Source organism: Clytia hemisphaerica, unplaced genomic scaffold (assembly GCF_902728285.1).
Source record: "Clytia hemisphaerica strain Z4C2 unplaced genomic scaffold, Clytia hemisphaerica genome assembly, whole genome shotgun sequence".
Classification (NCBI taxonomy): domain Eukaryota; kingdom Metazoa; phylum Cnidaria; class Hydrozoa; order Leptothecata; family Clytiidae; genus Clytia; species Clytia hemisphaerica.
In genome coordinates, this window is record NW_027104370.1 from 1,063,367 (window position 1) to 1,089,673 (window position 26,307).

General features: G+C 34.9%; 2 protein-coding genes and 2 long non-coding RNA genes across 5 annotated transcripts in view; 3 read left to right on the forward strand and 1 right to left on the reverse strand.

Annotated features, from left to right (window-relative positions):
* LOC136818447 (major facilitator superfamily domain-containing protein 4A-like) overlaps nt 1-25,574 on the reverse strand; it is a 34,941-nt gene extending 9,367 nt beyond the window's left edge. The window contains exon 1 of the mRNA XM_067074789.1: nt 25,493-25,574. Within this exon, the coding sequence (XP_066930890.1) occupies nt 25,493-25,534 (42 nt within the window). The 5' untranslated portion in view covers nt 25,535-25,574. The remainder of the gene's footprint in view (nt 1-25,492) is intronic.
* Nucleotides 932-14,696, forward strand: LOC136818444 (steroid 17-alpha-hydroxylase/17,20 lyase-like). Its single transcript, XM_067074785.1, has 7 exons — nt 932-948; nt 1,842-2,060; nt 5,082-5,390; nt 11,278-11,532; nt 12,207-12,415; nt 13,640-13,802; nt 14,027-14,696. The coding sequence occupies exons 2-7, from the start codon at nt 1,850-1,852 to the stop codon at nt 14,377-14,379; spliced, it is 1,500 nt and encodes a 499-aa protein (XP_066930886.1). The 5' UTR covers nt 932-948; nt 1,842-1,849; the 3' UTR covers nt 14,380-14,696.
* LOC136818458 (uncharacterized) lies at nt 2,372-4,051 on the forward strand. Of its 2 annotated transcripts, XR_010848240.1 has the most exons (3): nt 2,372-2,767; nt 3,572-3,681; nt 3,869-4,051. It is a non-coding gene; the product is annotated as an uncharacterized lncRNA (long non-coding RNA). The 2 variants fall into 2 exon arrangements; XR_010848239.1 differs by lacking the exon at nt 2,372-2,767 and having other exon boundaries at nt 2,774-3,681.
* Nucleotides 7,986-10,054, forward strand: LOC136818460 (uncharacterized). The gene is made up of 3 exons (XR_010848241.1): nt 7,986-8,684; nt 8,987-9,101; nt 9,324-10,054. It is a non-coding gene; the product is annotated as an uncharacterized lncRNA (long non-coding RNA).
* Nucleotides 25,575-26,307: the final 733 nt, after the last annotated feature.

Sequence of the window (26,307 nt, forward strand, 5' to 3'; positions counted from 1 at the left end):
ACGGCTTAATTTGGTGAAAATTGGGCAGAGCCGGTATCGCGGCAAATTAATACCTCACATCAAGTCTAATTCCTTAACTTACGAACTTAGAAAACTGTGGTGCAGAGGTAGAGCATCCGGCTACGGTTCGCAAGGTTGCAGGTTCAACCCCCAGCCGGGTCATACCAAAGATTCTCAAATTGGTATGGTACTTGATGCCTCTCTGCTTGATGCTCAGCAATTAGAAGAAGGATCAAGGGTAAGTGGAGAAATCCAGGGAGAAAGAGTGGCGCCCTCCTCTACCTTCGGGTAGATAGCTATCGACAGGGGAGCCTTCGGGTCGCCTCCGACTGCGTTCGCAGACTTACTACTAATTCCTAATTTACCGGGAGATTAATACTTTTCGGGTTTTAATTTCCCAGGATATTAAGATCGAATTCACTTAGAAGTTGTCTGAGAGACAACTTCGAGCAATCAGTCGGTCAAACTGACGCAAATAGAGGCTCGTTAGGAAAAAAGAACTCGATATCAGTGGGCAGTTAATAGTGTTGGCTATAAGGAAGTTGTAAAATTTTATTTTATTGTTACTCACAACAAATTTCTTGCTCACAGTTTAGAAGACACAAACTTGTGTGTTATTCCAGGACTTGACTTTGTTATCATAAAGTTTATCTAAATAGTGTTTGTATTGATTTTGCTAACATGAAAAGTATGATCAAAGAAAGACGTATTTAAGAAAAACAACCGATGGAAATGTGAATGTTTTTGACTTGTTTGTTTATCTCCCATAATCTGTTAAATTGCTGGACATGCAATGGACTGGCTGATGTACATGTTTCGTTTGATTGCTCGAGTAAGTGTAGTCTGTATACTGTACAGTATGCTCGAGCAAAAAAACTTTGTTACCAAGCGCAGGTGGGGGAAGTAATTAGGCAAAAATACTGGGTACTGTACGTGCAGGATGTAAAGGTAGGTTTTATTCTTTCCCAGGTCTCTCATAAGACTAACAAAAAGACTCTCTAAGGATCAGGATTTCTTTCGAAAATTGTCTCTCTAAGAGTTACTTTTTCGCTGCTTTTGTCTCTCTAAGCGTAACATGTCGCAAATATTTACTCTCTCTAAAGGAGCCGCACATATTTGGAGAGCCAGTCTGAAGAACTAATTCCAGAGTAACAAAGTTACGTCATAGAGAAAGAACACATGTGATAGTAGGGATATACACAGTGCAATTGCATGTCCTGCTCAATCAAACACGAATAACGGAAAAATATTAATGAGAGTAGAAAACTGATAAGCAGCGCAGTGCTTTAATTTGATTTTAAATACAATAGATTGTAAACGAGAATCATTTGATGATAAAGTGATTGGATCTAATTATTGCTACAGATTGTTGAAGACATGGTGATAAAGTTGAATTTCTGATTGAAAACACTCTCTGTAAATTAGGTATTTTCTTTAAAGGTATTCTTTTAAGATATAGAAAAGCGGCTAAGCATCTATGTTGACAAAGCATAGAAAGGAAAGAAAGTTCTTCTTTTTTGGTTTAAAGGGACGAAATTTGTAACAAAACCGTATACAGCAGGATACAAAATCAATACAAATGTCAAATGTCAAAATAAAAAATATAGCTGATTTTGATTGTTTCAATTGTTTTACAAGTTTGTTTTTGACACGTGATTTTAATTTTTCTCTTTAATGACACGTGGTTTGCGCAATGTTTACATTTTACTACTTTTATGTCCCTTTAAAATTCTGGTATAATCATATGTCTATGGTATAAGGTATAAGCAATAAGATATACGTTAAGCGTTTCAGGTTTATCTGATCTCACTGTAATTCACTAAATTAATTCTTTAATTTAGAAGCAAAGATGATTCTATTGATATTCAGTGGCGTTATAGGTGTTTTGTTGGTCTGGTTAGTATTAGTATACTTGGAACATGTATGGAAATTATCTTCATATCCAAAAGGACCATTTCCTTTACCTATGATTGGTAATTTTAATGTATTGAGTGGAATACCGGCCGAAGATTTCATAGAACTTGGAAAGAAATATGGTGACGTGTTTAGTTTGAGTTTAGGTAAACATTTTTATTAGATTTTCCAAAAATCTGGATTATTTTCATGTTGCTCTTTACTTTAATAGTCGGAATGAAATTCTTAACTAGATGAACCTCTTTCAAATTTCGTTTCGACAGTCATGAATTTCTTAAAAGATTGATTTGAACCTGATCCCCTTGCAGCATTATAGGGTTGAGAGCACTGACATTTAGAGATCACTGACCTTTAATATCCCTGGACCAAGTTACTCAATACCGCACTGGTGAAAATACTTTTCTTAGTGGAGAAAGGTTTTCTTATTAGAGATACCATTTCTCTCCAAAAGAAAAACATTCTTATTGATCTATGGGAAAAACTTTGTACGAGTAAATTAATCTTAGCATATTATTGAAATTTTTCAGATCAAAACTCAAAGAAAAGATTTCTTTATGAGAAGAAAACTTGAGTTCTCTAAAGAAATTTTTTCTTGGAATTTTTCTCAAGAAAAAAGTTCTTCTGAAAAGTTATCGAAAGTAATTTTTTCTTCAGAATATTCCTGAGGCCTTCACAATGGAATTAAAACATTTTTTTATTTCTATTGTGGCTTTTGAACAAAAGCTCTATTTATCTGAATTGAATTAGCCAAGCGTGGCTCCAGCAAATGTGAATTTACAAAAAGTGTAATACGAGCGTAATATCTCTCTCTTAAAAATTTATATGTGGTGTGATTGGAAGACTTTTGAAAATGGTAAGAATATTTTTTTTTAGTTTTCCTTTATGATTTCAAAATTTGTATACATATTAGCGACCAAATCTTAAATCTGTTCCCCTAGAGCCCTAGAGGTAATTCTACTAGTTAAGCAGTTTCATTATTTTATTCTTGTTTAATTCTTTAATAAGTGTTATTGATTGTTTGCCAACCTACTGGCGGGTGCTTATTTTGTTGTGCTTGTGTCTCATTGATTAACCTTTCATTCCAATGCCCCAAAATCTCTAAAACCTTTACCATTAAGATCATGAAATTTTATCCATTTGAGTAAATGTAATTCAGTGCTTGCTAGCCTTATGGCGGGTGCTAATTTTGTTGTGCTTGTCAGCCTTCTGGCGGGTTAACCTTTTACTCGGATGACCTAAAACTTATACAAATAAAATCATCCAATTTTTTCCATTTGAGTAAATGTAATTCAGTTGCTTGTTAGCCTTATGGCGGGTGCTAATTTTGTTGTGCTTGTCAGCCTTCTGGCGGGTTAACCTTTTACTCGAATGACCTAAAACTTATACAAATAAAATAATCATCAATTTTTTTTCCATTTGAGTAAATGTAATTCAGTGCTTGCTATCCTTATGGCGGGTGCTAATTTTGTTGTGCTTGTCAGCCTTCTGGCGGGTTATCCTTTTACTCGAATGACTTAAAACATCATGTTTCGTCAGATTTGTTTGTTGTTTGTAAAATACGTAAGACATATTTGTATATTTTTTGTCCTTGCTTCAATTAAGATCAGGGTTACAAAAATCGAAGTTTCTTTGTCGTTCTCTCTTTTCCTTTTTTCAGGACAACCGATGGTAACTGGACGCAGCTGACAGAAAACAACGTGACGATCATAGAACAGATAACGCCAAAAAAGCATCCAAGCTACCATAAGTTACCCACATTCAAAGCAGGTAAAAACTACTTTTGCCATGCACTTTCGAATCTTTGGTGTATTTTTATCTGATTAATTTTACTTTGTTTATAGAATTCCTGCTTATCTCTATCGTATTAGCTTTAGTGGCTCTCGTTTCTACTCATAGGTCAATCCAGGTTCCAAAACAAGTAAATTTTAATATGCTCATTTTGATTGTTTTTCAGATTGACGAGGCTAAAGAGATGAAAGCTTTTTGTAACTATCAATTGACCGATTTTAACAATTACTGTTGATGACGTGGAGTAGAGCTGCCAAATATTAAATCAATTTATACTAAAATCATGTAGTATTTCAGTCAGTTACATTAAAATTAAAGTGAAAGATACAAATACAGAATACAACAGAAATTCATAATATTAATTGAATTGACCTGGAACTAAAATGAGAAGCTACTGCTGTTTCGACAATAATAAGACAAATAAGCATTGTAGAAAACAATTTTTTACCGAATAAAATTTCGAAAAGAAAAATGCTCTAAATATTCAAGAAAAAATTACTCGCTTGAAGAAAAGCCTTCTTATATTCTTGCTGGGCAGAAGAGAAAAATTCTCTTAAGAGAAGTATACAATTCTTCTTAGAAGAAAATTATTTTCACCAGTTAAGAAAATGATTCTTAATTTGAGTTTATTTTTCTTATGATTTAAGAGTTTTTTCTTAAGATTGTTTTTCTTGTTTTCTTGATCAATAATATTTTTCTTGCTCCGCGGAAGAGAAATATATTCTTCTCTGAGGTTTTTTTTACTTGATAGAAGAAAATTATTTTCAACAGTGCGGCCAAGCAAAATATTATGATCGGAGTTCTTTTGCGATTGGTACCCGCGGAGATCTAGTTTCGCTTGTAAACTAATGATGTAGCGTCGTTTGTCGTTAGGCAAAGTCTCAAACACTACAATAGCTTTTTTGCGGGTACCAACTTTCAAAAAAACTTCGATCAAAGATGGCGGATATAGCTTTGTCCAGGTATATATAAAGACTTTAATATTACTCCTATTTATATACATTTCACTTTTTTGCTTGTATGTAGAAACCATGTCCGTGTCATTAATTCACTTGAGTGTTGTTTTCATATGGTTGCAAAAAAAAGAATGTTCACTTTCCGCGAATGAAATTCAAACTACCTTATCGGCCAAAACTTAGTCGGTCTTAATTTTAGTCGGCCTTAATTATTAGTCGGCCCTAATTTTAGTCACCTCGTCAAGATTTAGTCACTAAGGGCCGACTAAAACTTAGTCGGTCTTAATTTTAGTCGGCCCAAATTTTAGTCGCTCCAAATTTTTAGTCGGAACTAATTTTAGTCACCAAAACAAAATTTAGTCACTTAGGGCCGACTAAGTTTTGGCCGATAAGGTATATTAACATCTATGGTTACACTTGCAGGTATGGAACGAGTCGTAGTCGTTAACACCATTGAGCCTGCCCGCGAAGCGTTACTCAAAGGAAACGATTTCGCAGGTCGTCAAACAACATCATTCCCAATGGAAATACAGAGTAAAGGATTTAGAGGGATTGGGTCGAGCGATTTCACCAAAAGACACGTGTTTATTCGAAAACTTGCATACAAAAGCATGCATTTTTATGGAAATGGTTTGAAACGGATTGAGAATGTAGCTTTGAAACAGTGTGACTTATTGGTAGAGAAGTTGAAACAAGAAAACGAGCTACCGGTACCAATGCATCAACGGTTAAGTAAGTCAATTCAATATAATTTTCTATTCAAAACACAGAACTACTAGATTCGATATGTCGCCTTATTTTCCCTCCCTGACAACCTTAACGTTTCACTTTGTCATGTAAAAGGTTGAAAGATTCTCTTTAGCTTCTTTAGGCTTTAAACTCGATGCTATTGACCAAGGAGAGAGCCTAAAGCCCTCTATAGCATTGAGCTTAAAGCCCGAAGCCTGAAATCTAGCGATAGACTTTACTTTCAATCCAGCGTTATGTGTAATCCAGGAGGCTCGAGTCTAACCCTTCGGGCTTGGAAGTCATTGCTCTGTAGCGTTTGCTTGATTTACAATTTCTCATATCTACTAAGTACAGTTGGCGCTCTCCAATTCGATTTTCAAGGGGATTAGACCTTTTCATAAATTACGCCACGAACATCACTTGTCTCGTATTCAAACAATTTCAATGGTGATCATATCCCTTGAGACATTAAATGATTTTAATGAATAGAAAGTAGTTATAATAAAATCCGCTGGAAGTTAATCACCGTGGCAATAATTTCAAAACGAGGCAAGTAATGTTCATGACGTAATTTATGAAAAGGTCTATTGGATTTTCATCGAATAATGGAGCGTACCAGTGGATACCCCTTAAAACCACATACCTCTTAAAACCCACAATGTTGCATTTTTGGCTTTCATAACTACCAGATTTAATTTTATGTGGTATGTTTCACTTTTTTACAACCTCTTATAAATGTTCTTTCATAAAATACCAAATTTTAAGGATTTTAAAGATGCTAAAGTATCTTAAAATTCGAAGTTATTCAAAATTTTATCAAAAATCCCTTCAAAAAATCAGGTTTTTTGGACCTAGAAATTACACAATTGAATTTAAGGTCATAAAACCTATACTTTTTAACCTATACTTATGGTAGGTATGAAAAAATCATTTTCATCTTCGTGAATAGACCCCAACGAAAATGACAGGCCCTTAAAATTCTACTTTAAAGCACTTTTATGGTGATGATCAATAAAATCTCCCGCAGGGGCGGTGCGACACCCCTGCAAAACATGCACTCGCAGGGTATGCTCCGGAGTCTTTTTTGTCGCAGCTTGTTTTTAGCCTACCCGGAGTTGTTTTTCCGGATCATTCGTTAGTGTCATTAGATTTATTTTACTGACTTAAAGTCCGCGGTAAATATAAGAAAACTGTTTATCAAGTCGCGTTACAAGAAGCGTGAATTCGAGTCTGTATTTTAGATTTTGTGTACAAAAGAGTTTTGCAGGCCTGCACCCTGCAAAGTTTTGCAGAAAGACCTGGATGAGGTCAAAATGCAGGGTTTGCCCGGGATTTGATGGCTGTTAGTGTCAAAACGTTAAAAGTCAAGACTCGTCAAATGGCTTTAGATGCTTGGAGAAGAAAAAACAGAATAGACAGTCCTGATTTTATCTATTTTGTCGCAAATTCTGTAGAATTTGAAGCCTGCACATTTTCGATCTTCTCCAAATTCGTCATCTGAGGGCTGCCATCAAGGTCATCTCAATGTTTGTTTTTCTTCTTATGGTTATCTTCTGAAATCCATTGCAACAAGGAAAGTCAAATCTGTAAGGTGTGTGGTATTTTTTTCTATTATTTTTCATGCCTGCATGTTATCAATTTATTATAATCTGATAAGTCCAGGAAAAACTGCTCCCCTTCCCCAGGGGCGGATACAAGCATTGTGAAAGTTGTGCGTTCACAAGGTCAATTTTCTTGATCAAGTGATTGAAGAATTAGACAAGACTTTAGTTTCTTGTATGTTCAGTCGTGTGTGAAAAATTTACATAACAAGCTTCTCATCGCTCTTTCTTCTTTTTGTATACAAATCAATTTATTTTTCTTTCTTTATTATTTCTTTTGACTTTCCCGCGAAAATGCGAACTGCCTCTCTCACACACACTGATTTACGTCATCATGAAATATGATATCTCACTGTTTTTTAAAGAGAATCTATACACTTTTTTTTTTTATTTAGTAAATGAGAAAATATATATATTTGCCAGGACCACGGTTGACTGGCTAACACGAGCTAGCAAAAAAAATGATATTTTTTTTTTAACAAACAAATAATCCTATCATAGGCGAAATATATATATTATATTCTAATTGAAGGCTGAGCTCACTTCCGAAGCATCAGTGTCATTTGAGCATGAAGAGACAATATAATTGTCTCGATACCATGGGTGTCTGGTTCCTCGGACACAGTATACCAGCGATTTCATGAGCGAGAGGTTGATCTTTCTCTTAACCCACGACGAAACAAGGCTGACATTAGTTTTTCTTTTGTCAGCGAGAAGTTCAACAAGTCTTTTTATGACCATGCTGCATTCTCTTGCCATCCCACCAAAAGCACTGAATACCATGGGACTAAACGACCCATGCTCCACTCTCAATACTCGTTCATTATACTGCCTTTTCTTTTCACGTTCGTTGATCTCGTAACACTTTTTGATTTCCAAGTCAGCATACCTCCGGGCTGTTGGGTTAAAAACCCTTATGTCAAAAAATGCCCTTTGGTGAGTGACCCAGAAATTGCGAGCGGAGACTCTATACACTCTATACACTCCGCCGTATAGCGTTTTCAAAGAAACCTTAATCATATTTTGTGTTTTTTTTCGGTGGTGAAGAGCCATTATGTGTGTATTTTACATAATTTTGCATAGTTTTGCACGAAACGCATACATTATGACCTTGTGAATTCAATTTTCACAACAACAGAATCATAATTTCGTGCAAATTTTTCTCGCTTATTCAACCAAAAATAACTTTGAAGTAAAAGTAAAATCTTAAAAACATCGAGACAAACTTTCGTTTTCGAATATTTTTGTTGTTGTTGATAAAAGTTGAAAGGTTCAAAAAGTGAAAGTGATAGTAGAATGAAGTCGTCGAGAGTAAAAATTGCAAGTGCCACTAAGACTATGATTGAAACGTGAAGTAATGATTTCGGTTTGCGTGAGAGATCTTGTTTAGAGATTCGAACATTTGCTTCCATAATGGCGGAAATTACATCTTAACATAACATCAAAAAGCTCTATAAGAACAAACGCAATAAAATCGGGGATAAAAACGGGTTTTGAGCAAAAATCGGGGAAATAGGATTTCTTTCACAAGGTCTTCAAATATCCTATATCCGCCCCTGTCCCCTCTTTCTCTACTTTTATCTGCCTATGGCCTACTATGACCTGTCATACGTAGCTACTGTTTGTTTGGCCAATCACTCTGGCTAAGAAAAGGTTGACGACAGGAGATGAATTGGTGGGAATTTAAGAGGCAAAGGTAGAACCAACCTATTGTGGTTTTATTTTGAAATAAGAGAAAAAAAATAACATTGAAAATTTTGTGATTCTGAGGACCTTGACACCCTAATGTTTTTAATATCTTTTGGCCGGTTAAAAAATTTTTCTGGGGAGAGAAAGAGCTGGGTGGGTTTTTCGCACACTATTTTGAGGTACACAAACAGATTGTATTTGACTATGTTTAGTTTGCGGGCCAGCACCTGCCAGTCAAGTACTGCAGTCAAGTACTGGTCATAAAAACTGCATGACAATCTTAAAAATGATTTCTCTATTTTTTTTTAGTTCTCTCCCAAATGGAAATTGCCTGTACAGTTCCATTTCTCTACATCTTGTGGGCAAAAATTCTTTGATGGATACACTTTGATGTCTTGCACGTGTGCAGAACTTTTCCTGAATTGTAAGTATTATTTTCAGAACCAAAAAAAAACATCCAAGAAGTTTAGTAGATAGACTCATGAAGCATTGCGGTTGGCGGTTACCCACAGTCAGCCGGTTATTATATAAGATTAATTTCATTGGTTGTCCAGTTGTCGTTTGACTTAAATTTTGTTGTTTTGTGTTTTTTAATGTAGGTGTAGCTTGCAAAGATCCTAATTCTCTCTTCATTATATACTTTCAGGTTAGTTGCCATCATACTGTCCAGTAGCCCCTAGATCAATGGATTATTTTGCACCTTCACGTGGTTGGTACGAAATCTTTGTAAACACTGACAAAGTCTGCTAATAAGATGAGTGGAACCATATTTAACTTTAAGGAAAAAACAGAATGGAATAATTCAATCAAAATGATGATGTGTACCTAACATTTAGTTTCTTGGAAGTTTTTGGATTCAAAATTTTTCCTGTAAACTGGACATCAATATTTGTCATGTAAATCATCTCTGGAAAGTAAATCTTGATTTGATTTTGACATGTAATTGCCAATGCAAATGAATTTGGATGCATAATGTATATATAAAGTATAAAATTTATAACACAACAACTGAATTTTGATACCAAACATAACCATGCTGCATTATGTACATAATAAATAAATGAGTTTCTGATGACATATGGTTTGTTTTCAATTCGGATTGGGGGCTTTTTACCCCTGGTACAGGATTCTGTGCTTGATTTGGCAAGCAGTTCTAAACGAGACACCAGAATGGGGCTAGACTACAATTTCAAGATGAACCAACTATAGAGTTTTCAGCTTCAGTACAAATTCTAGTTTTGGATACTTTAATGCATCACATTAATCAATTTTCTAATGAAATACTCTTTTCTTGAGCAGTCTGAATAAAATAGTTTTGCTCTTTTTCTCTAAATTTTCATTTGAAATGGCAAAAGGCTAATATTATTATTAATCTGCTTGAAATTATTAAGTCACCTTTTGGCAGCAATAAGATAAATAAATTTGACATAATAAGAATCAAAATTATATTAAAAATTTTTAGACAGTTTGGTAAATATTATTATTGTTAATGCTATTATCACGATCAGATAAAGATTTTTGTATAATTTATAATCTTTTGTGTGCTATTGTACGTATTATTTTGCTATCATTTTTCACTTTTTTGTGTAAAGTTCAAAAAGTTCTTAAAAAAATTCATGATAGTTATGATTTTTGTCATTGATATAATGAATTGCCAATGTTTTACACCTCCTCCTTTCTCTTTCCTTCATTTTTTCCATATTTTAGAGGCCACTCTTTTTTGGTTTTTAAAACTCTTTAACCCAAAAAACTATCTTAGTTTTACCAGCTTCATTTTGTGTTTAAATGAAATGAATTTTAATTCTTTATCTCTGGTTCATGGTACATTGGGCATAAAAAAGGTGGCTGTTTTAGCCAATCTAGAGGGTCGAAATTCAAAAATTTTCTAGCCCGTCGGGCCCAACCATGGTGGGCCCTCCTTAGACACTATATATAGCTGAATCACTATATATAGCTGAATCATTTTTGCAGGGTATCCTAAAAATCCTAGATACGCCCCTCACGAAGCAACACCAAATTGTATCCATCAGCTTGAGTATCCCGTTAGCAAGGGTCGGACTTTGTGGTTTTTAGCCTTATTTTTGTAGGTTTTAAGGGGTATTTTGATTTTAACACATATTTTTTAGATCATTTAGGTACTAATGGTATATTCATAACATTAGTAACTTTACAGTGAATCACTGTTCAAAATTTGAGGTCAAAAGAACTTTTTTGTAAAAAGTTATTCCAGAAAAACCATTTTGTAGGTTTTAAGGGGTAAATAGCTAAAACTGCACTTTTTCACTTCCTCGCGAAAAACTGAAAACTGTTTTGTACAAAACATCACTGCTAGGGAAGACAATCATAGACAACGTACTTTCAACACAAAAAGTTTCAGCCTTACACTCCAACTAAACAATGAGATAGAGGGTACCACTTTTTATTGTGGGTTTTAAGGGGTATCCACTGGTATCGAATTGTAGAACGTTGTTTATGAGATTTTCTTGTTGACGGTGACCTTCAATATTTTCGAATAACTAGAGCGTATTGAACAGAAGAAGGTCGAATCAGAGAGCGTCAACTGTATGAAATTTATCTTTTTTTCGAACCTCTAATTTCAGTCAATTATGCAGCCAATATAAGCTGTCACTTACTGATTGGAAAAACATTTGAACCAGAGGATCAACTTTTTCAGAACATTTTAAGATCAGTCATGTTGATATTTCAAGGTGTTTCACAAGCAAGTGATCTTATTGTTTTCATGCCATGGTTAAGACATTTCTTCCATACAAAACCATATAAAATGCTGTTGGAAGGTTGCGCCATTCGTGATAAGATTGTGAAAGAACAGTTGGAGTACCATGCACAAACTTTAGGTAAGAATTGATGAGCCGTGACTGGCCAGGCCACATTATTTTACCGCTAACAATACATTTACTAATTTAGCCAAATTCTTTTTTTATATGAGCTTTTTTATAAGAACAGTGAGGCTAAAAATGCCGAGCCTAGAATTACTCAATTTCAAGCAATTTAGGGGTGAAACTAGTAAGAATTGGGATATAAAACCTAAAATAACCTAAATAAGAACATGATAAGAACAATTTGAGGCCCAAAGTGCCAGAAGAATAAACACGGTCGAGCCTCATTAAAAATCTAATGAAAAAAAAATGTATAGGCAATCTATAAGATTTAGAATCCGTCGGTACCAATCATGGTCGGAACCCAACGGGAAATTAATTTTGAAAGTGGATAAAGCCATGATGCAGTGACTCCACAAAACGCTAAACACTGTAAAGACTGAGTATTGACAAGAATTGGGTCCAGAAATGGTGGTCCGTGTCCACTGTTGAGGATATCGGATATCCAGGGGGTTAAATATCTACAAGGGAGCGGATATCCAGGGGGTAAAGTGTCTTTTCAAGTAAAAAATACGACATCTAGAGGTAAGCATCTTTATAAGAGTGGATATCCTCAACAGTGAGGGTAAATTCTTTTCCTGGAAAAGCCCATTTAAAGTGGCTCTCATACTTAGCTTTTTCTTTACATTTAGATCCTAACAACACTCGAGACATTTTAGACGAGTTGCTAGTTCAATGTCAAGATCAAGAATTTTTGAAGGAAGGAGATTTCAAAGAATTCCCTATTGAAGAAATCTTTGTGATGTTTAGTGACTTATTGTTAGCTTCGATCGATACTACAGCATTGGTTCTTCATTGGGCAATCTTGTTTTTAACTCATCATCCCGAATACCAAGACAAGGTAAGATATAGAAAAGCGGCTCAATTACTTCAGAATATTCCCACCTAGACTAACTTCAAAGTGGAACAGATTTACTCTCACTTTTAGACCATGTTCAGACGTTGCGGTTCCGTTCCGTTTCGTTTCGAAACGGTTCCGAAACAAGTGTGAACGTCAAAATTTGAAACGTCAAAAAAGAAGACGTTACACAGTAAAACAGATCGAAATGGTTTCGCTCCACTTTTTTCATCAGAACGGAACTGCTCCGTTTTCTTGCTCCAAAACGTTCCGAAACCAATATGAACACACTAGATCCGTAACGAAAATCATACCAGAGCGAAACGGAACAGTAATGTGTGAACATGGTCTTAGGTTCGAAGTAGAGCGGAAGAAGTACATCTTTTATCTTTTAAAACGAGCAACAGACCATAACTATCAAGGTCTCAACCTTGATAAACAATTTAAGAAAAAAAACACAAATTCTCTACAGAACTTTTTCTGCAATTGTATAATCTCTCCTTTTGGTAGAGCACTCTTGAAGTATCACTCAACCTTTCAAATATACTGTGGAATATACAATACACAGGTTGTTGTTCTGAAGACAAATCACGCTTTTACTCGAAATTTTTATGTGCTTGTTACATGACATTTAAATTTATTTCTGATTGGTTCGAATTTACTGACACTAATAAAAAGTTATCAGCTGTAAGATTTAAAGCAAGTAACAAGGGAATAAAATCACGTGAACTTTTTCGAGTAATGGCATGTTTTGACTGCATTGATATAATTTTGCAACCTGTCTATTCTACTGAACTTAGGCCAGAAAATTCCTCCTTCCACAACATGATAAAACCTTCAAAAGTAAAACCAACTGTAAAGTCCCAGGAGGGGGGGGGGTAGTAGTACTTGCCGACCGACGGGGGTGCTCCGTGAGGTTCAAAAAATGGACCCGTCGTGGGACTGGTTTTTTGAAAAAATTTGCCAAAGTTTGAGGAAAAAGTGACCCTGAATGGGACTGAAATTACAAAATTTTCTCTAAATTTTCGAAAAAAGACACCCTGCGAGGGACAAATTTTTCTATTTTTGTGTTTTTGCGACCCTACCTGGGACTCATGAAAGTGAAAAAGGTAACCTGACCAGCGGTGCATACCCGTAACCCATTTTGCCCTGGGCGTAAAGTATGTATTGAGATTTTAATCTCGAATTATCTCAATACTTATACAGTACTTTCTTTATATAAAAAAGGTATATGAAGAACTTCGGAATCTCAACCATGAGATAACCAGTAAAGATATGGGTTCGCCATCTCTACCATACCTCCATACTGTTATAATGGAAACATACCGATTGTCAGCATTGACACAGCTGATGATTCCCCATAAAGCAATTGTGGACACCACGATTCAAGGTACTTGTAGTACTTTATCAGCCCTTTTTACACCGGCCCGTAGCGGGATACAAAATCAAAACAAATGTCACATGTCAAAATAAAAAAATAAAAACAAATATGGCTGATTTTGATTGTTTCAATTGTTTTACAAGTTTGTTTTGAACACGTGATTTTAATTGTTTTCTTTAATAACACGTGGTTCACGCAATGTTTACATTTTACTAATTTTATGTCCCTTTAAGGTCAAAAAATCCCAAAGAACACAACTGTCTTCTTCAACATGCTTAACATACACCAAGATGCGCGTCACTGGAAAGATCCAAAAATCTTCAATCCTGACCGATGGATTGATTCCAAAACTGGTGAAGTAAAATCCGAGAAAAATCAAAGCTATTTACCATTTTCGATGGGTTCTAGAGCATGTGTAGGCGAGAAGATGGGTAGAATGGATGTCTTTTTATGTATTTCGAAATTATTGTTGAATTTCAAAATGGTGCCCGATGAAAACGACCCTCTACCGAGTTATAACAAAGGTACGGCAGCTTTGAACAGAGCACCTATCAAAGACTTTAAAGTGATTTTCAAGTCTAGATAAGAGTTTCTGCAAGAAATTCCAAGTTACTTATCAACCATTCAAGGCTAACGTAATTCAAAAGGTAAAGAGTTAAGATGGAAGAATTTTCGGTACCTTATCAGTAAAAAAGTGACGAAAAATATACTTGGCGATGGAGTGTGTTATTGATAATTCTTTTTGATGATTATTTTTTGCCGACGAATATTTTTTACCAAATTTTTTTTGTTAACCTTTAATTTCTTTAGTATATTTTAGAACTAAATTTATATGGTTACCGTGCTACTCGATAGATGATTTGTACACATAAACTAAATATAATGCATTAATTGCTCTGTTTATGCTATTTTCCAGTTCTAATTTCTCTAAAAAGCCGAACGCTACTCTGGTACAAAATTCGTCGCTAAAATGTGAATTATCATTGATATTGAATATTAAAAAGTTCTGATTCTTTTTCTGACAAGCGGTCTTCTAATTAATGTTGGCTAACCCCAATATCAGTTAGCTATCCTATAATCATGGTTGAAATAGATTGAGAATTCCGGTTATTTTAACGTTTTTCAAGATTTAAAGTTCCGGCGAGAGTTCCAAATTTGACTGGGCTAACTTCTTAATTTAATCGAATATTTCAAATTGGGAGGGGTCGGCAGACTTCCAGGCTATATTCGGAGCCTTATTGGACTATTTTTGGACTTTCGAATCCCCAGATCCTAAGCTAGTCCTAAGTCTTAAGTCTAGTGTTAAAACACAGAGTTAAAACTCTACCCTTCGAACCTACTTTATAGAGCACATAATAAATCGATTGTGGTTGCAAAACTTGGGCCCGGTTGTTCAAAAGTGGATTAGTGGCCGATTAGCTTAATTCTCGATTAGCGCCGATTAACGCAGAACCGTCGGTTGTTCGAAAAAAATTAAGCTTAAATCTGGATTAAATCCCGATTAAATTGGCCAAATTTTAATCCTGCTCTGACCCAGGATTAACGAGTATTAAGAAGCTTTTTCCTACAAAAAAAGTGAAGTCGCTGCATTGAAGTGCGAAATTTGAACAAAAAAAGATTTTCGAATGTTTTGTGACGTCAAGATTAAGATTTTTGAAAACACAGGCAAAATGTCCACGATTAAGGCCAGGGCAAACCAGTCCAAGATTTCATCCAACATGATTTTCCAATGTTGGATGAAATGTTTGATGGAAAAACTTGCGTTGGATGGAGCAAAAATCAAGGCCGGGGCAAACCGATCCAACATTTCATCCGACATGACTTGGAAAAAAAAGAAAATTCAAAAAAATAAAGAAAAAAGTACCACCAAACCAATCCAACACGAAAAATTACACAATTCAATGAGAGAGCTTCTTTGATCTCGCCGCAAATGTTGGATGAAATGTTTGATGGCGATCAGACTTCATCCAACACCGTCCAACACGATTTTTTCCTTCTTTTTTTGAATTTTCGTTTTTTTCCAAAAATTTGAATTGACGCAAACCGGTCCAACATTTCATCCAACGAAAGGCATGTTGGATGGTTTGCCCTGGCCTTTAGTTAATCTGACGTTCGAACAACGGAAGTTAATCACCGGGATTAACTAATCGAAATCTAATCGCGATTAGCGTTAATCTAATCGACTTTTGAATAACCGGGCCCTGGGGAATTTCCCTTCTTTCTCAAATATTACGACTTTGACTGTAAATCCCGGGGGAAGGGAACTTAGGCAAGTGAAGGTAAGGGTATGCGCTGCCCTAAAGGGTGTCTTTTTAGAACCTGGCAGTCCCTGTAAGTGTCGGAAAAATCAGAAAATTAAAAAAAAAATTCAATTTTTGCCCCTAAAAACATTGAAATTTGGTCAAATTAGCGATTAACGAATGCCAGGCGGCACCCCCGTCATCCTGTAAACCTAGTACCCCCTCCCTCGGGTCCTAAAGCTAAGAACTACTTTCCGTTTACAGTGGTAAGGATTTAGCCACGCCGTTGTTTTTGTTACCTGGTGCGCCAAGAAGATGTATACGTGTTTGTCCGTATACATTTTCTTGGCGCACTGGCGGAATGGCCCAAACAAATCAAAACCATGGAAAAGACGTTAATTGCGTAGAAAAAATGCGGGCGACGTCTAGTATAGGCTAATTCGAATTCTCAACATTCGAAAAAACAAAAGAATGCGGAACAAGATGATGGCCAGAATCAAAACACAAAAAAAATGGATAGAAATTTTTTTCTTTCTAAACTGAGTATCAGAGGTTGAGTTTTCAAAGAACATATCAACCTCTGAGGACCAAGTAAAGAAATTTTATCGCACATGTGTCAATCTCACTGTAGAAAGCATCAAAGATGAAGAGCAAATATTACCAGAGTACGAAAGAGATTCCGAATAGTGAATTCATTATCATAATCTTGATCAGAAAATTGACAACGAATTGATGTTTGATAAAATATCTATATTTCGAGCATAACTTCACTCATCTTTCAGGATTGTAAAATGTAAAATTACAAAGTTGCTACTTATGTGAAAAAATTGGAAAAAAAAAAAAATGTGCTAATTGAAGGCTATTAAAATTGTAAAATGGTTAAAAGACAAGGTCGTAATAAAAAGTAGTTAAAAAAGGTATAATTCTCTAGAGGCTTTTAAGCCATTGTTTAAAATAGGTTTCAGTCTTTTGATATGTAAAGCTTCTTTGTATAGAAGTGATGACCAATTATCACTGGAATCAATTACTGACGTATTATCATTTACGAGATTTATGTAGATGGAGCGAAAATTAGGCTTTTCAATACCAAGCGTCAGGAGGGTAGTTATAAACTTGACTTCAGAGCACTCCTTCAAATGTTCGAGAACTGCACTCTCCTTCTTTGTAGCATGCTCTGAGCATCGCGTGAATAAATTCCTCTCCGTTTTGCCGACATAAGAGGCACGACAACCAGGGCAGATAAATCGATAAACAATGTTCGACTTGAACTTCAAGGGTGTTGGGTCTTTCATGTTGGTGTAGAAGCCAATTTTGTGTGTTGAATAGATTACTCGAACATGACATTAGTGTCTTTCTTGAGACAAAACTTTAATTTTCTTTTTAATGCAGAAACAAGTTGTTCTCCTGTCGGGCCAGCGTAAGGGATACGTAACCAAAGTGTTGTCGGTATGGTATTATCAGCGTTGTCATTTTCAGAGTGTCGGGGACTGGTTGCGGTTTTAATGATTTTGTTGACGGCAAAGCGAGGAAAACCATTCCAAGAAGCGAACTTTTTGATCAGGTTATTTCATTTTTCAATTTAGCAGGATGACAAAGTTTGGTGGCACGGTTGGCAAGGCTAGAAATCCATGCTTTTCGGTAAGACCAAGGAGCGTAGCTATCAAAATTTGTATATAAGCCAGTGTTTGTATCTTTTCTAAATATAGATAGACCATCTGGTGCAATCTCAAGATCTAAGAAGTGCGGTGTTTCATCTTCAAATTTGTCCACTGTAAATTGAAGATTTTTATCAAATTTGTTAAGGGAGCAATGAACTTTATCGATATCTACTGGACGAATGACAAGGAGTGTATCATCAACGTATCTTGAGTAAAACTTTACGATACCAGAATCAATATAAGGTTTAATGACAGATTGTTCGAGTTCTGTCATTATGATATTTGCTAGTACAGGGCCAAGTGAACTTCCCATACTAACACCATCTAACTGTTCATAGAGAATGTTGTTTGCTGAAAATACGGTTTTTTTACAGGTGTCTTGAATTAATTTTCTGAGTGTGTTTTTTGAGATTTTAGTCTGTAACAAGTTCTTGTTATAAATTCGATCGGTAATGATGTTTATTGTTTTAGATAAGGGTACGTTAGTGAATAAAGAGGTTACATCAAACGATACAAAGACATAACCATCGTCAAAAAGTTCTTTTGGAATCTGTTTGATTTTTTCGGCAGCATCGAATGAATCTTTAAGTGTGTAGTCATTGACAGTTAAAGGTTTAAGGAGGTTAGTGAGATATTTACCAACAGAATAATGTGTTGTTCCAGTGGTATCAGCGATTGGTCGAAATTTAGGTAAGTGTTCATACTTTTTATGGATTTTTGGTAAACCATGAGCTCTGGCTGGCTTTGCATTTTTCGGTCTCATATCTTTGTATTCATTTTCATCGATTTCATTACGATTAAGTAGGTTTTGAGGTAACGTTGAATGCTGGTAAGTCTAGAAGCAGTTGGATCGACATTCACTTTACGAAATTTGGCTTTGTCAGCAAACAACGAATCGATGGAATATTGGTAATCGGCTATGTCAATCAAGACGATGCCATTCCCTTTGTCGGGTTTCAAAATAGCGATTGATTTGCGAAGATTCTTTATCAATTTAATGTGTTTAGAGTCTTTGAAAATTTGACGATCATCGATATTAATATAATTAAAAGCAAAACCTCGGAGTAAGTTTTTAGCTCTTTCAACGGAATAATGGCCATTTTTTCAAAACTTTCGAACGGTACAGCTGATTCCAAAGTTCTTCTGCAACAACAAAAGTTTCGGTATCTTTGGGTTGTTTAGCAAGACCATGGTTTAAACCGAATCGTAGCGTTTTATACTCGTCTTCAGATAAGGTGTGCGAAGATAAGTTAGTGATTATAGTGTTAGGATTTTTTGAGATACCATTCAGACGGTCACGTTCTTTTATCATTAAATCAAGTTTGTGGTTAAGTTTGTCACGAATAGGTTTGATAAATTTATTGACGCCAATTTTAATTGAATGTTCAATAACAAACTTCCTCATAAAAGTAGCATTACTGTTCAGAGTTTCACGTTTAGTGAAGTGTGTTACAGACTAAAATCTCAAAAAACACACTCAGAAAATTAATTCAAGACACCTGTAAAAAAACCGTATTTTCAGCAAACAACATTCTCTATGAACAGTTAGATGGTGTTAGTATGGGAAGTTCACTTGGCCCTGTACTAGCAAATATCATAATGACAGAACTCGAACAATCTGTCATTAAACCTTATATTGATTCTGGTATCGTAAAGTTTACTCAAGATACGTTGATGATACACTCCTTGTCATTCGTCCAGTAGATATCGATAAAGTTCATTGCTCCCTTACAAATTTGATAAAAATCTTCAATTTACAGTGGACAATTTGAAGATGAAACACCGCACTTCTTAGATCTTGAGATTGCACCAGATGGTCTATCTATATTTAGAAAAGATACAAACACTGGCTTATATACAAATTTTGATAGCTACGCTCCTTGGTCTTACCGAAAAGCATGGATTTCTAGCCTTGCCAACCGTGCCACCAAACTTTGTCATCCTGCTAAATTGAAAAATGAAATTAACCTGATCAAAAAGTTCGCTTCTTGGAATGGTTTTCCTCGCTTTGCCGTCAACAAAATCATTAAAACCGCAACCAGTCCCCGACACTCTGAAAATGACAACGCTGATAATACCATACCGACAACACTTTGGTTACGTATCCCTTACGCTGGCCCGACAGGAGAACAACTTGTTTCTGCATTAAAAAGAAAATTAAAGTTTTGTCTCAAGAAAGACACTAATGTCATGTTTCGAGTAATCTATTCAACACACAAAATTGGCTTCTACACCAACATGAAAGACCCAACACCCTTGAAGTTCAAGTCGAACATTGTTTATCGATTTATCTGCCCTGGTTGTCGTGCCTCTTATGTCGGCAAAACGGAGAGGAATTTATTCACGCGATGCTCAGAGCATGCTACAAAGAAGGAGAGTGCAGTTCTCGAACATTTGAAGGAGTGCTCTGAAGTCAAGTTTATAACTACCCTCCTGACGCTTGGTATTGAAAAGCCTAATTTTCGCTCCATCTACATAATCTCGTAAATGATAATACGTCAGTAATTGATTCCAGTGATAATTGGTCATCACTTCTATACAAAGAAGCTTTACATATCAAAAGACTGAAACCTATTTTAAACAATGGCTTAAAAGCCTCTAGAGAATTATACCTTTTTTAACTACTTTTTATTACGACCTTGTCTTTTAACCATTTTACAATTTTAATAGCCTTCAATTAGCACATTTTTTTTTTTTTTTCCAATTTTTTCACATAAGTAGCAACTTTGTAATTTTACATTTTACAATCCTGAAAGATGAGTGAAGTTATGCTCGAAATATAGATATTTTATCAAACATCAATTCGTTGTCAATTTTCTGATCAAGATTATGATAATGAATTCACTATTCGGAATCTCTTTCGTACTCTTTTATTTGAAGTTATCAGCTGGTAATGGTTTTTGGATTAATCTCCGAGCTGCTGATGAAAATCTTTACAAAATTGCTACCACTGTGGAAAGACTGAGAAAAAACTTAAACGATACGAGGCAAGCTTAAATTTTCTTATTAACTGTCGTGACCAAAACGTTTTCCCAAAATTTGTACGCTGGAAGAACACGAAGTACCTTGACCAGTTATCGAAACGAAAATATCAAAGACGTATTCTCCTTGACGAAATTATAACGAAACGCAAACAAATTCGTGAAATCAAGACAGTGTTTTTTACTAAACGTGAAACTCTGAACAGTAATGCTACTTTTATGAGGAAGTTGTTATTGAACATTCAATTAAAATGGCGTCAATAAATTTATCAAACCTATTCGTGACAAACTTAACCACAAACTTGATTTAATTATAAAAGAACGTGACCGTCTGAATGGTATCTCAAAAAATCCTAACACTATATCACTAACTTATCTTCGCACACCTTATCTGAAGACGAGTATAAAACGCTACGATTCGGTTTAAACCATGGTCTTGCTAAACAACCCAAAGATACCGAAAACTTTTGTTGTTGCAGAAGAACTTTGGAATCAGCTGTACCGTTCGAAAGTTTTGAAAAATGGCCATTATTCCGTTGAAAGAGCTAAAAACTTACTCCGAGGTTTTGCTTTTAATTATATTAATATCGATGATCGTCAAATTTTCAAAGACTCTAAACACATTAAATTGATAAAGAATCTTCGCAAATCAATCGCTATTTTGAAACCCGACAAAGGGAATGGCATCGTCTTGATTGACATAGCCGATTACCAATATTCCATCGATTCGTTGTTTGCTGACAAAGCCAAATTTCGTAAAGTGAATGTCGATCCAACTGCTTCTAGACTTACCAGCATTCAACGTTACCTCAAAACCCTACTTAATCGTAATGAAATCGATGAAAATGAATACAAAGATATGAGACCGAAAAATGCAAAGCCAGCCAGAGCTCATGGTTTACCAAAAATCCATAAAAAGTATGAACACTTACCTAAATTTCGACCAATCGTTGATACCACTGGAACAACACATTATTCTGTTGGTAAATATCTCACTAACCTCCTTAATCCTTTAACTGTCAATGACTACACACTTAAAGATTCATTCGATGCTGCCGAAAAAATCAAACAGATTCCAAAAGAACTTTTTGACGATGGTTATGTCTTGTATCGTTTGATGTAACCTCTTTATTCACTAACGTACCCTTATCTAAACAATAAACATCATTACCGATCGAATTTATAACAAGAACTTGTTACAGACTAAAATCTCAAAAAACACACTCAGAAAATTAATTCAAGACACCTGTAAAAAAACCGTATTTTCAGCAAACAACATTCTCTATGAACAGTTAGATGGTGTTAGTATGGGAAGTTCACTTGGCCCTGTACTAGCAAATATCATAATGACAGAACTCGAACAATCTGTCATTAACCTTATATTGATTCTGGTATCGTAAAGTTTTACTCAAGATACGTTGATGATACACTCCTTGTCATTCGTCCAGTAGATATCGATAAAGTTCATTGCTCCCTTAACAAATTTGATAAAAATCTTCAATTTACAGTGGACAAATTTGAAGATGAAACACCGCACTTCTTAGATCTTGAGATTGCACCAGATGGTCTATCTATATTTAGAAAAGATAAAACACTGGCTTATATACAAATTTTGATAGCTACGCTCCTTGGTCTTACCGAAAAGCATGGATTTCTAGCCTTGCCAACCGTGCCACCAAACTTTGTCATCCTGCTAAATTGAAAAATGAAATTAACCTGATCAAAAAGTTTGCTTCTTGGAATGGTTTTTCCTCGCTTTGCCGTCAACAAAATCATTAAAACCGCAACCAGTCCCCGACACTCTGAAATGACAACGCTGATAATACCATACCGACAACACTTGGTTACGTATCCCTTACGCTGGCCCGACAGGAGAACAACTTGTTTCTGCATTAAAAAGAAAATTAAGTTTTGTCTCAAGAAAGACACTAATGTCATGTTTCGAGTAATCTATTCAACACACAAATTGGCTTCTACACCAACATGAAAGACCCAACACCCTTGAAGTTCAAGTCGAACATTGTTTATCGATTTATCTGCCCTGGTTGTCGTGCCTCTTATGTCGGCAAAACGGAGAGGAATTTATTCACGCGATGCTCAGAGCATGCTACAAAGAAGGAGAGTGCAGTTCTCGAACATTTGAAGGAGTGCTCTGAAGTCAAGTTTATAACTACCCTCCTGACGCTTGGTATTGAAAAGCCTAATTTTCGCTCCATCTACATAAATCTCGTAAATGATAATACGTCAGTAATTGATTCCAGTGATAATTGGTCATCACTTCTATACAAAGAAGCTTTACATATCAAAAGACTGAAACCTATTTTAAACAATGGCTTAAAAGCCTCTAGAGAATTATACCTTTTTTAACTACTTTTTATTACGACGACCTTGTCTTTTATTTTACCATTTTACATTTTAATAGCCTTCAATTAGCACATTTTTTTTTTTTTTTTTTCCAATTTTTTCACATAAGTAGCAACTTTGTAATTTTACATTTTACAATCCTGAAAGATGAGTGAAGTTATGCTCGAAATATAGATATTTTATCAAACATCAATTCGTTGTCAATTTTCTGATCAAGATTATGATAATGAATTCACTATTCGGAATCTCTTTCGTACTCTTTTATTTGAAGTTATCAGCTGGTAATGGTTTCAAAATTACCATGTTAGGTCTAGCAGTATGTATCAATATACATGTTTACTATTGACGAATTCCCCAGAAACCTCCAAGTGTAATTGAAATGAGTTTTTTTCAAAGAATCTTCTACATGATTCCCAAATGTATAAAAGTATTATTTTGGTAATATTACTTCAATGGAATCGAAATAATAGACACATCTTTATGTTTATGATTCTCTATCACTGACTCTTTTTAAAAAGCGCTGATGACATTTCTGAGTTGTGTTTTCAACGACGCGAAAAAATATCAACTTTGAACTTAATCCAAGATCTTGGATTGTCGTCATGGTTACTTTTCTCTGCGTTGATTGCGCGCTGAATAGAATCGGGATTGGTTCGGCACAGGTTGATATATGATCTCGGTCTGTGCTTTTCACGGTAGTAAACTAAAGTCTATTCACGATAAGTGGCACTCTTTTCTTTTACCTATAACTTTTGAAGGAATTCTTCAATCTTTATAAATTTGGTATCATTGAAAAGATATTAGTGAGTGGAACAATTGAAATAAAAAAACTTTAAAAAAATTCTAAAAATGAAGATAAAAAAAGAAGAAAAAAATGAAGATCTTGTAGAAAAGTGCTATAAACTTTCATTTTCACTGGAGAGATTCTTTGATCTTAGGAGATCATCACTGTGAAAAAATTTCATTAAAATGTTTATTCAATATAAAGTTATGATACAAAGTTAATAAGTGATTGCCCCCAAAAACAGCAAAAAACTGCAGAAAACAGCGTTTTTAGAGACGTCAATCACTTATAACTTTGTTTGATATCTTTTGACTGAATAAATATTTTAGAATTTTTTCACAGTGATGACGTTCGATGATTAAAGATTCACTTCAGTGAAAATGATAGTTATAGCACTTTTCTACAAGATCTTCATTTTTTTCTTCTTCATTTTCATCTTCATTTTTATAATCTTCTTAATTTTTTTTTATTTCAAATTGTTCCACTCACTAATATCTTTCTAATGATACCAAATTTATAAGAGTTAAGAATTCCTTCAAAAGTTACAGGTAATGAAAAAAGAGTGCACACTTATGTGAAAGACTTTAGCTAGCTAACCAAGATATAAACGGGGAGTATTGAAATTCACTGATGAATTTGTTTTTGAAAACAAGAAAAAATAGAATTCCTCGTGCTCCATTTCCTTGGAAGTTTCTCAACTTAAAATATTATATAAATAATATTACGCTTATCTAAAAAAGCGATTCCCACCCTCCAGTAGCGAGCACCACCATAAAAAACCGCGATATTTCATTACTTGCGTAGAAAAAACGCGGTTGACATCTATGCTACACCCACAGCAAAACTCATGCATATTAATTAAGTTGCTAGTGATTTTTAGAGCACGGTAATGATTTTTCGCGCTGCTTATCATTATGAAATAAAGTAAATTTTAATGAAATGAAATTTAAGGGCTCTGACCATAGTGAATTTTTCATAATTGCCGTGTTTTAAAATGTGTTTTCTGACTGATGTAACCAACAAAACTATGGCCTGTTATACATTTTCTGTTAGACAAACTATTCCTGAATCTGAAAATTCAAAAATTGCATTGAAAAAATTTGACGAAGAAGAAAATGAAGACTTTAGCGAGGAAGAGTATTTCAACTTTGAAGAGCTTAGTTTCAGCGAAGAAAAAATATTTTGAAAATATTTTCGCAGTAGATGGTGTATCTTTTACCGAACAATAAACATTTTTGCGGAAAATTTTTGTAAATGCTTCTTTGTCTCAAAATCTTCAAAATAGTGGTTTTTCATCAATTTTGCATCTGGATTTTGCTTAAAAAAACAGTCATAACTTTTGACACATCCTTTTAAAAAATTTTCCGCAAAATTTAAGATAGTTCAATTCTTTGCGGACAGTTTTGAAAAAATTTCGAAACAAAAAGGGTATTACCCATTAAAACTTAGCACTTTTTATAAAAGAAGGTGATGCAACATATTATTAACGTCTTTTTAAGTTCATAACGTCATTTTTGCAATTAAGTTCTTAACTACTCTTAAGGGGTTTGATTGAAAAGCAATTTATAAAGGCAATTCTTTGTTAAAAGTGTTAAAGAATCTAAAACATAACTTTTATGTTCAGATACTAAATCAATTTTCTGACTATGGTCAGAGCCCTTAATATACTTACCCAGTACATGGAAGTCAGGTAAGCACCTTGATCTGACGTCATGCTGACCGTTCCTTTCACTGCGTATGAATAAATATACCCTCCGAACCGCCTATGGAAAATAATCAATTTTTTCTTTATAATTAGGTTACACAGTACACTAACGAACAAATAAGACAACACACTACTGATATTTGAGCGTTCTCCGGCGCTCAAATTCACCATGGCGATCTCTAACGACTGGAGAACAAGTCTGCAAAGTTTCTAAGACACACTAATGACAAAAAAATAGTCCTCCTCCTGCTAGGCACTAAGTGATATCCCCAGAGGTCATCATTTATTGGTTCAAAGCATTGACCTATATTTAAGAGACACTGGACTAACTAAGCTGTAATCGTCATCGTGATCGAAGTTAATAGACTTAAAAAGGCACGACTACTTGATTGGTATTGTTTGCTCTATTTCGAGTATTGGTACCTTTAAGGTTCGGATTATAATTTCTAAATCTGATAAAACATTTTACTTGGTTGGAATTCAGTAACCTCTATCAGGTTATATATAAACGTTAAGTGGTTTGAGCATAAAGTCACTTGTTAAGGCCCCATTACACGAAGAACAACTTTTGAGCAAAAAATAGAAAAGTTGCCCAAGAACACTTTTGCGTTTTTCCGATTTGAGATTTTCGTGACAGATGATTTTGCAAGTTTTAGGAAAAAAAATATATGACCATCGTTATTTCAGGAACCGATAAAAATTATTTCTGGTACTATGAAAATTATTTAACTATTATCAAGAATAAGCCCATCAAATCGCTCGTTTTTGGGTCAAACTACAAA

What these genes read in the sequence shown, in the direction of transcription:
- LOC136818444 (XM_067074785.1), top strand. Translation starts at nt 1,850, where the DNA reads ATGATTCTATTGATATTCAGTGGCGTTATAGGTGTTTTGTTGGTCTGG. An exon ending in GTACCATGCACAAACTTTAG is followed by an intron (nt 11,533 to 12,206) that starts GTAAGAATTGAT and finishes CTTTACATTTAG; the next exon opens with ATCCTAACAACACTCGAGAC. An exon ending in TGTGGACACCACGATTCAAG is followed by an intron (nt 13,803 to 14,026) that starts GTACTTGTAGTA and finishes TGTCCCTTTAAG; the next exon opens with GTCAAAAAATCCCAAAGAAC.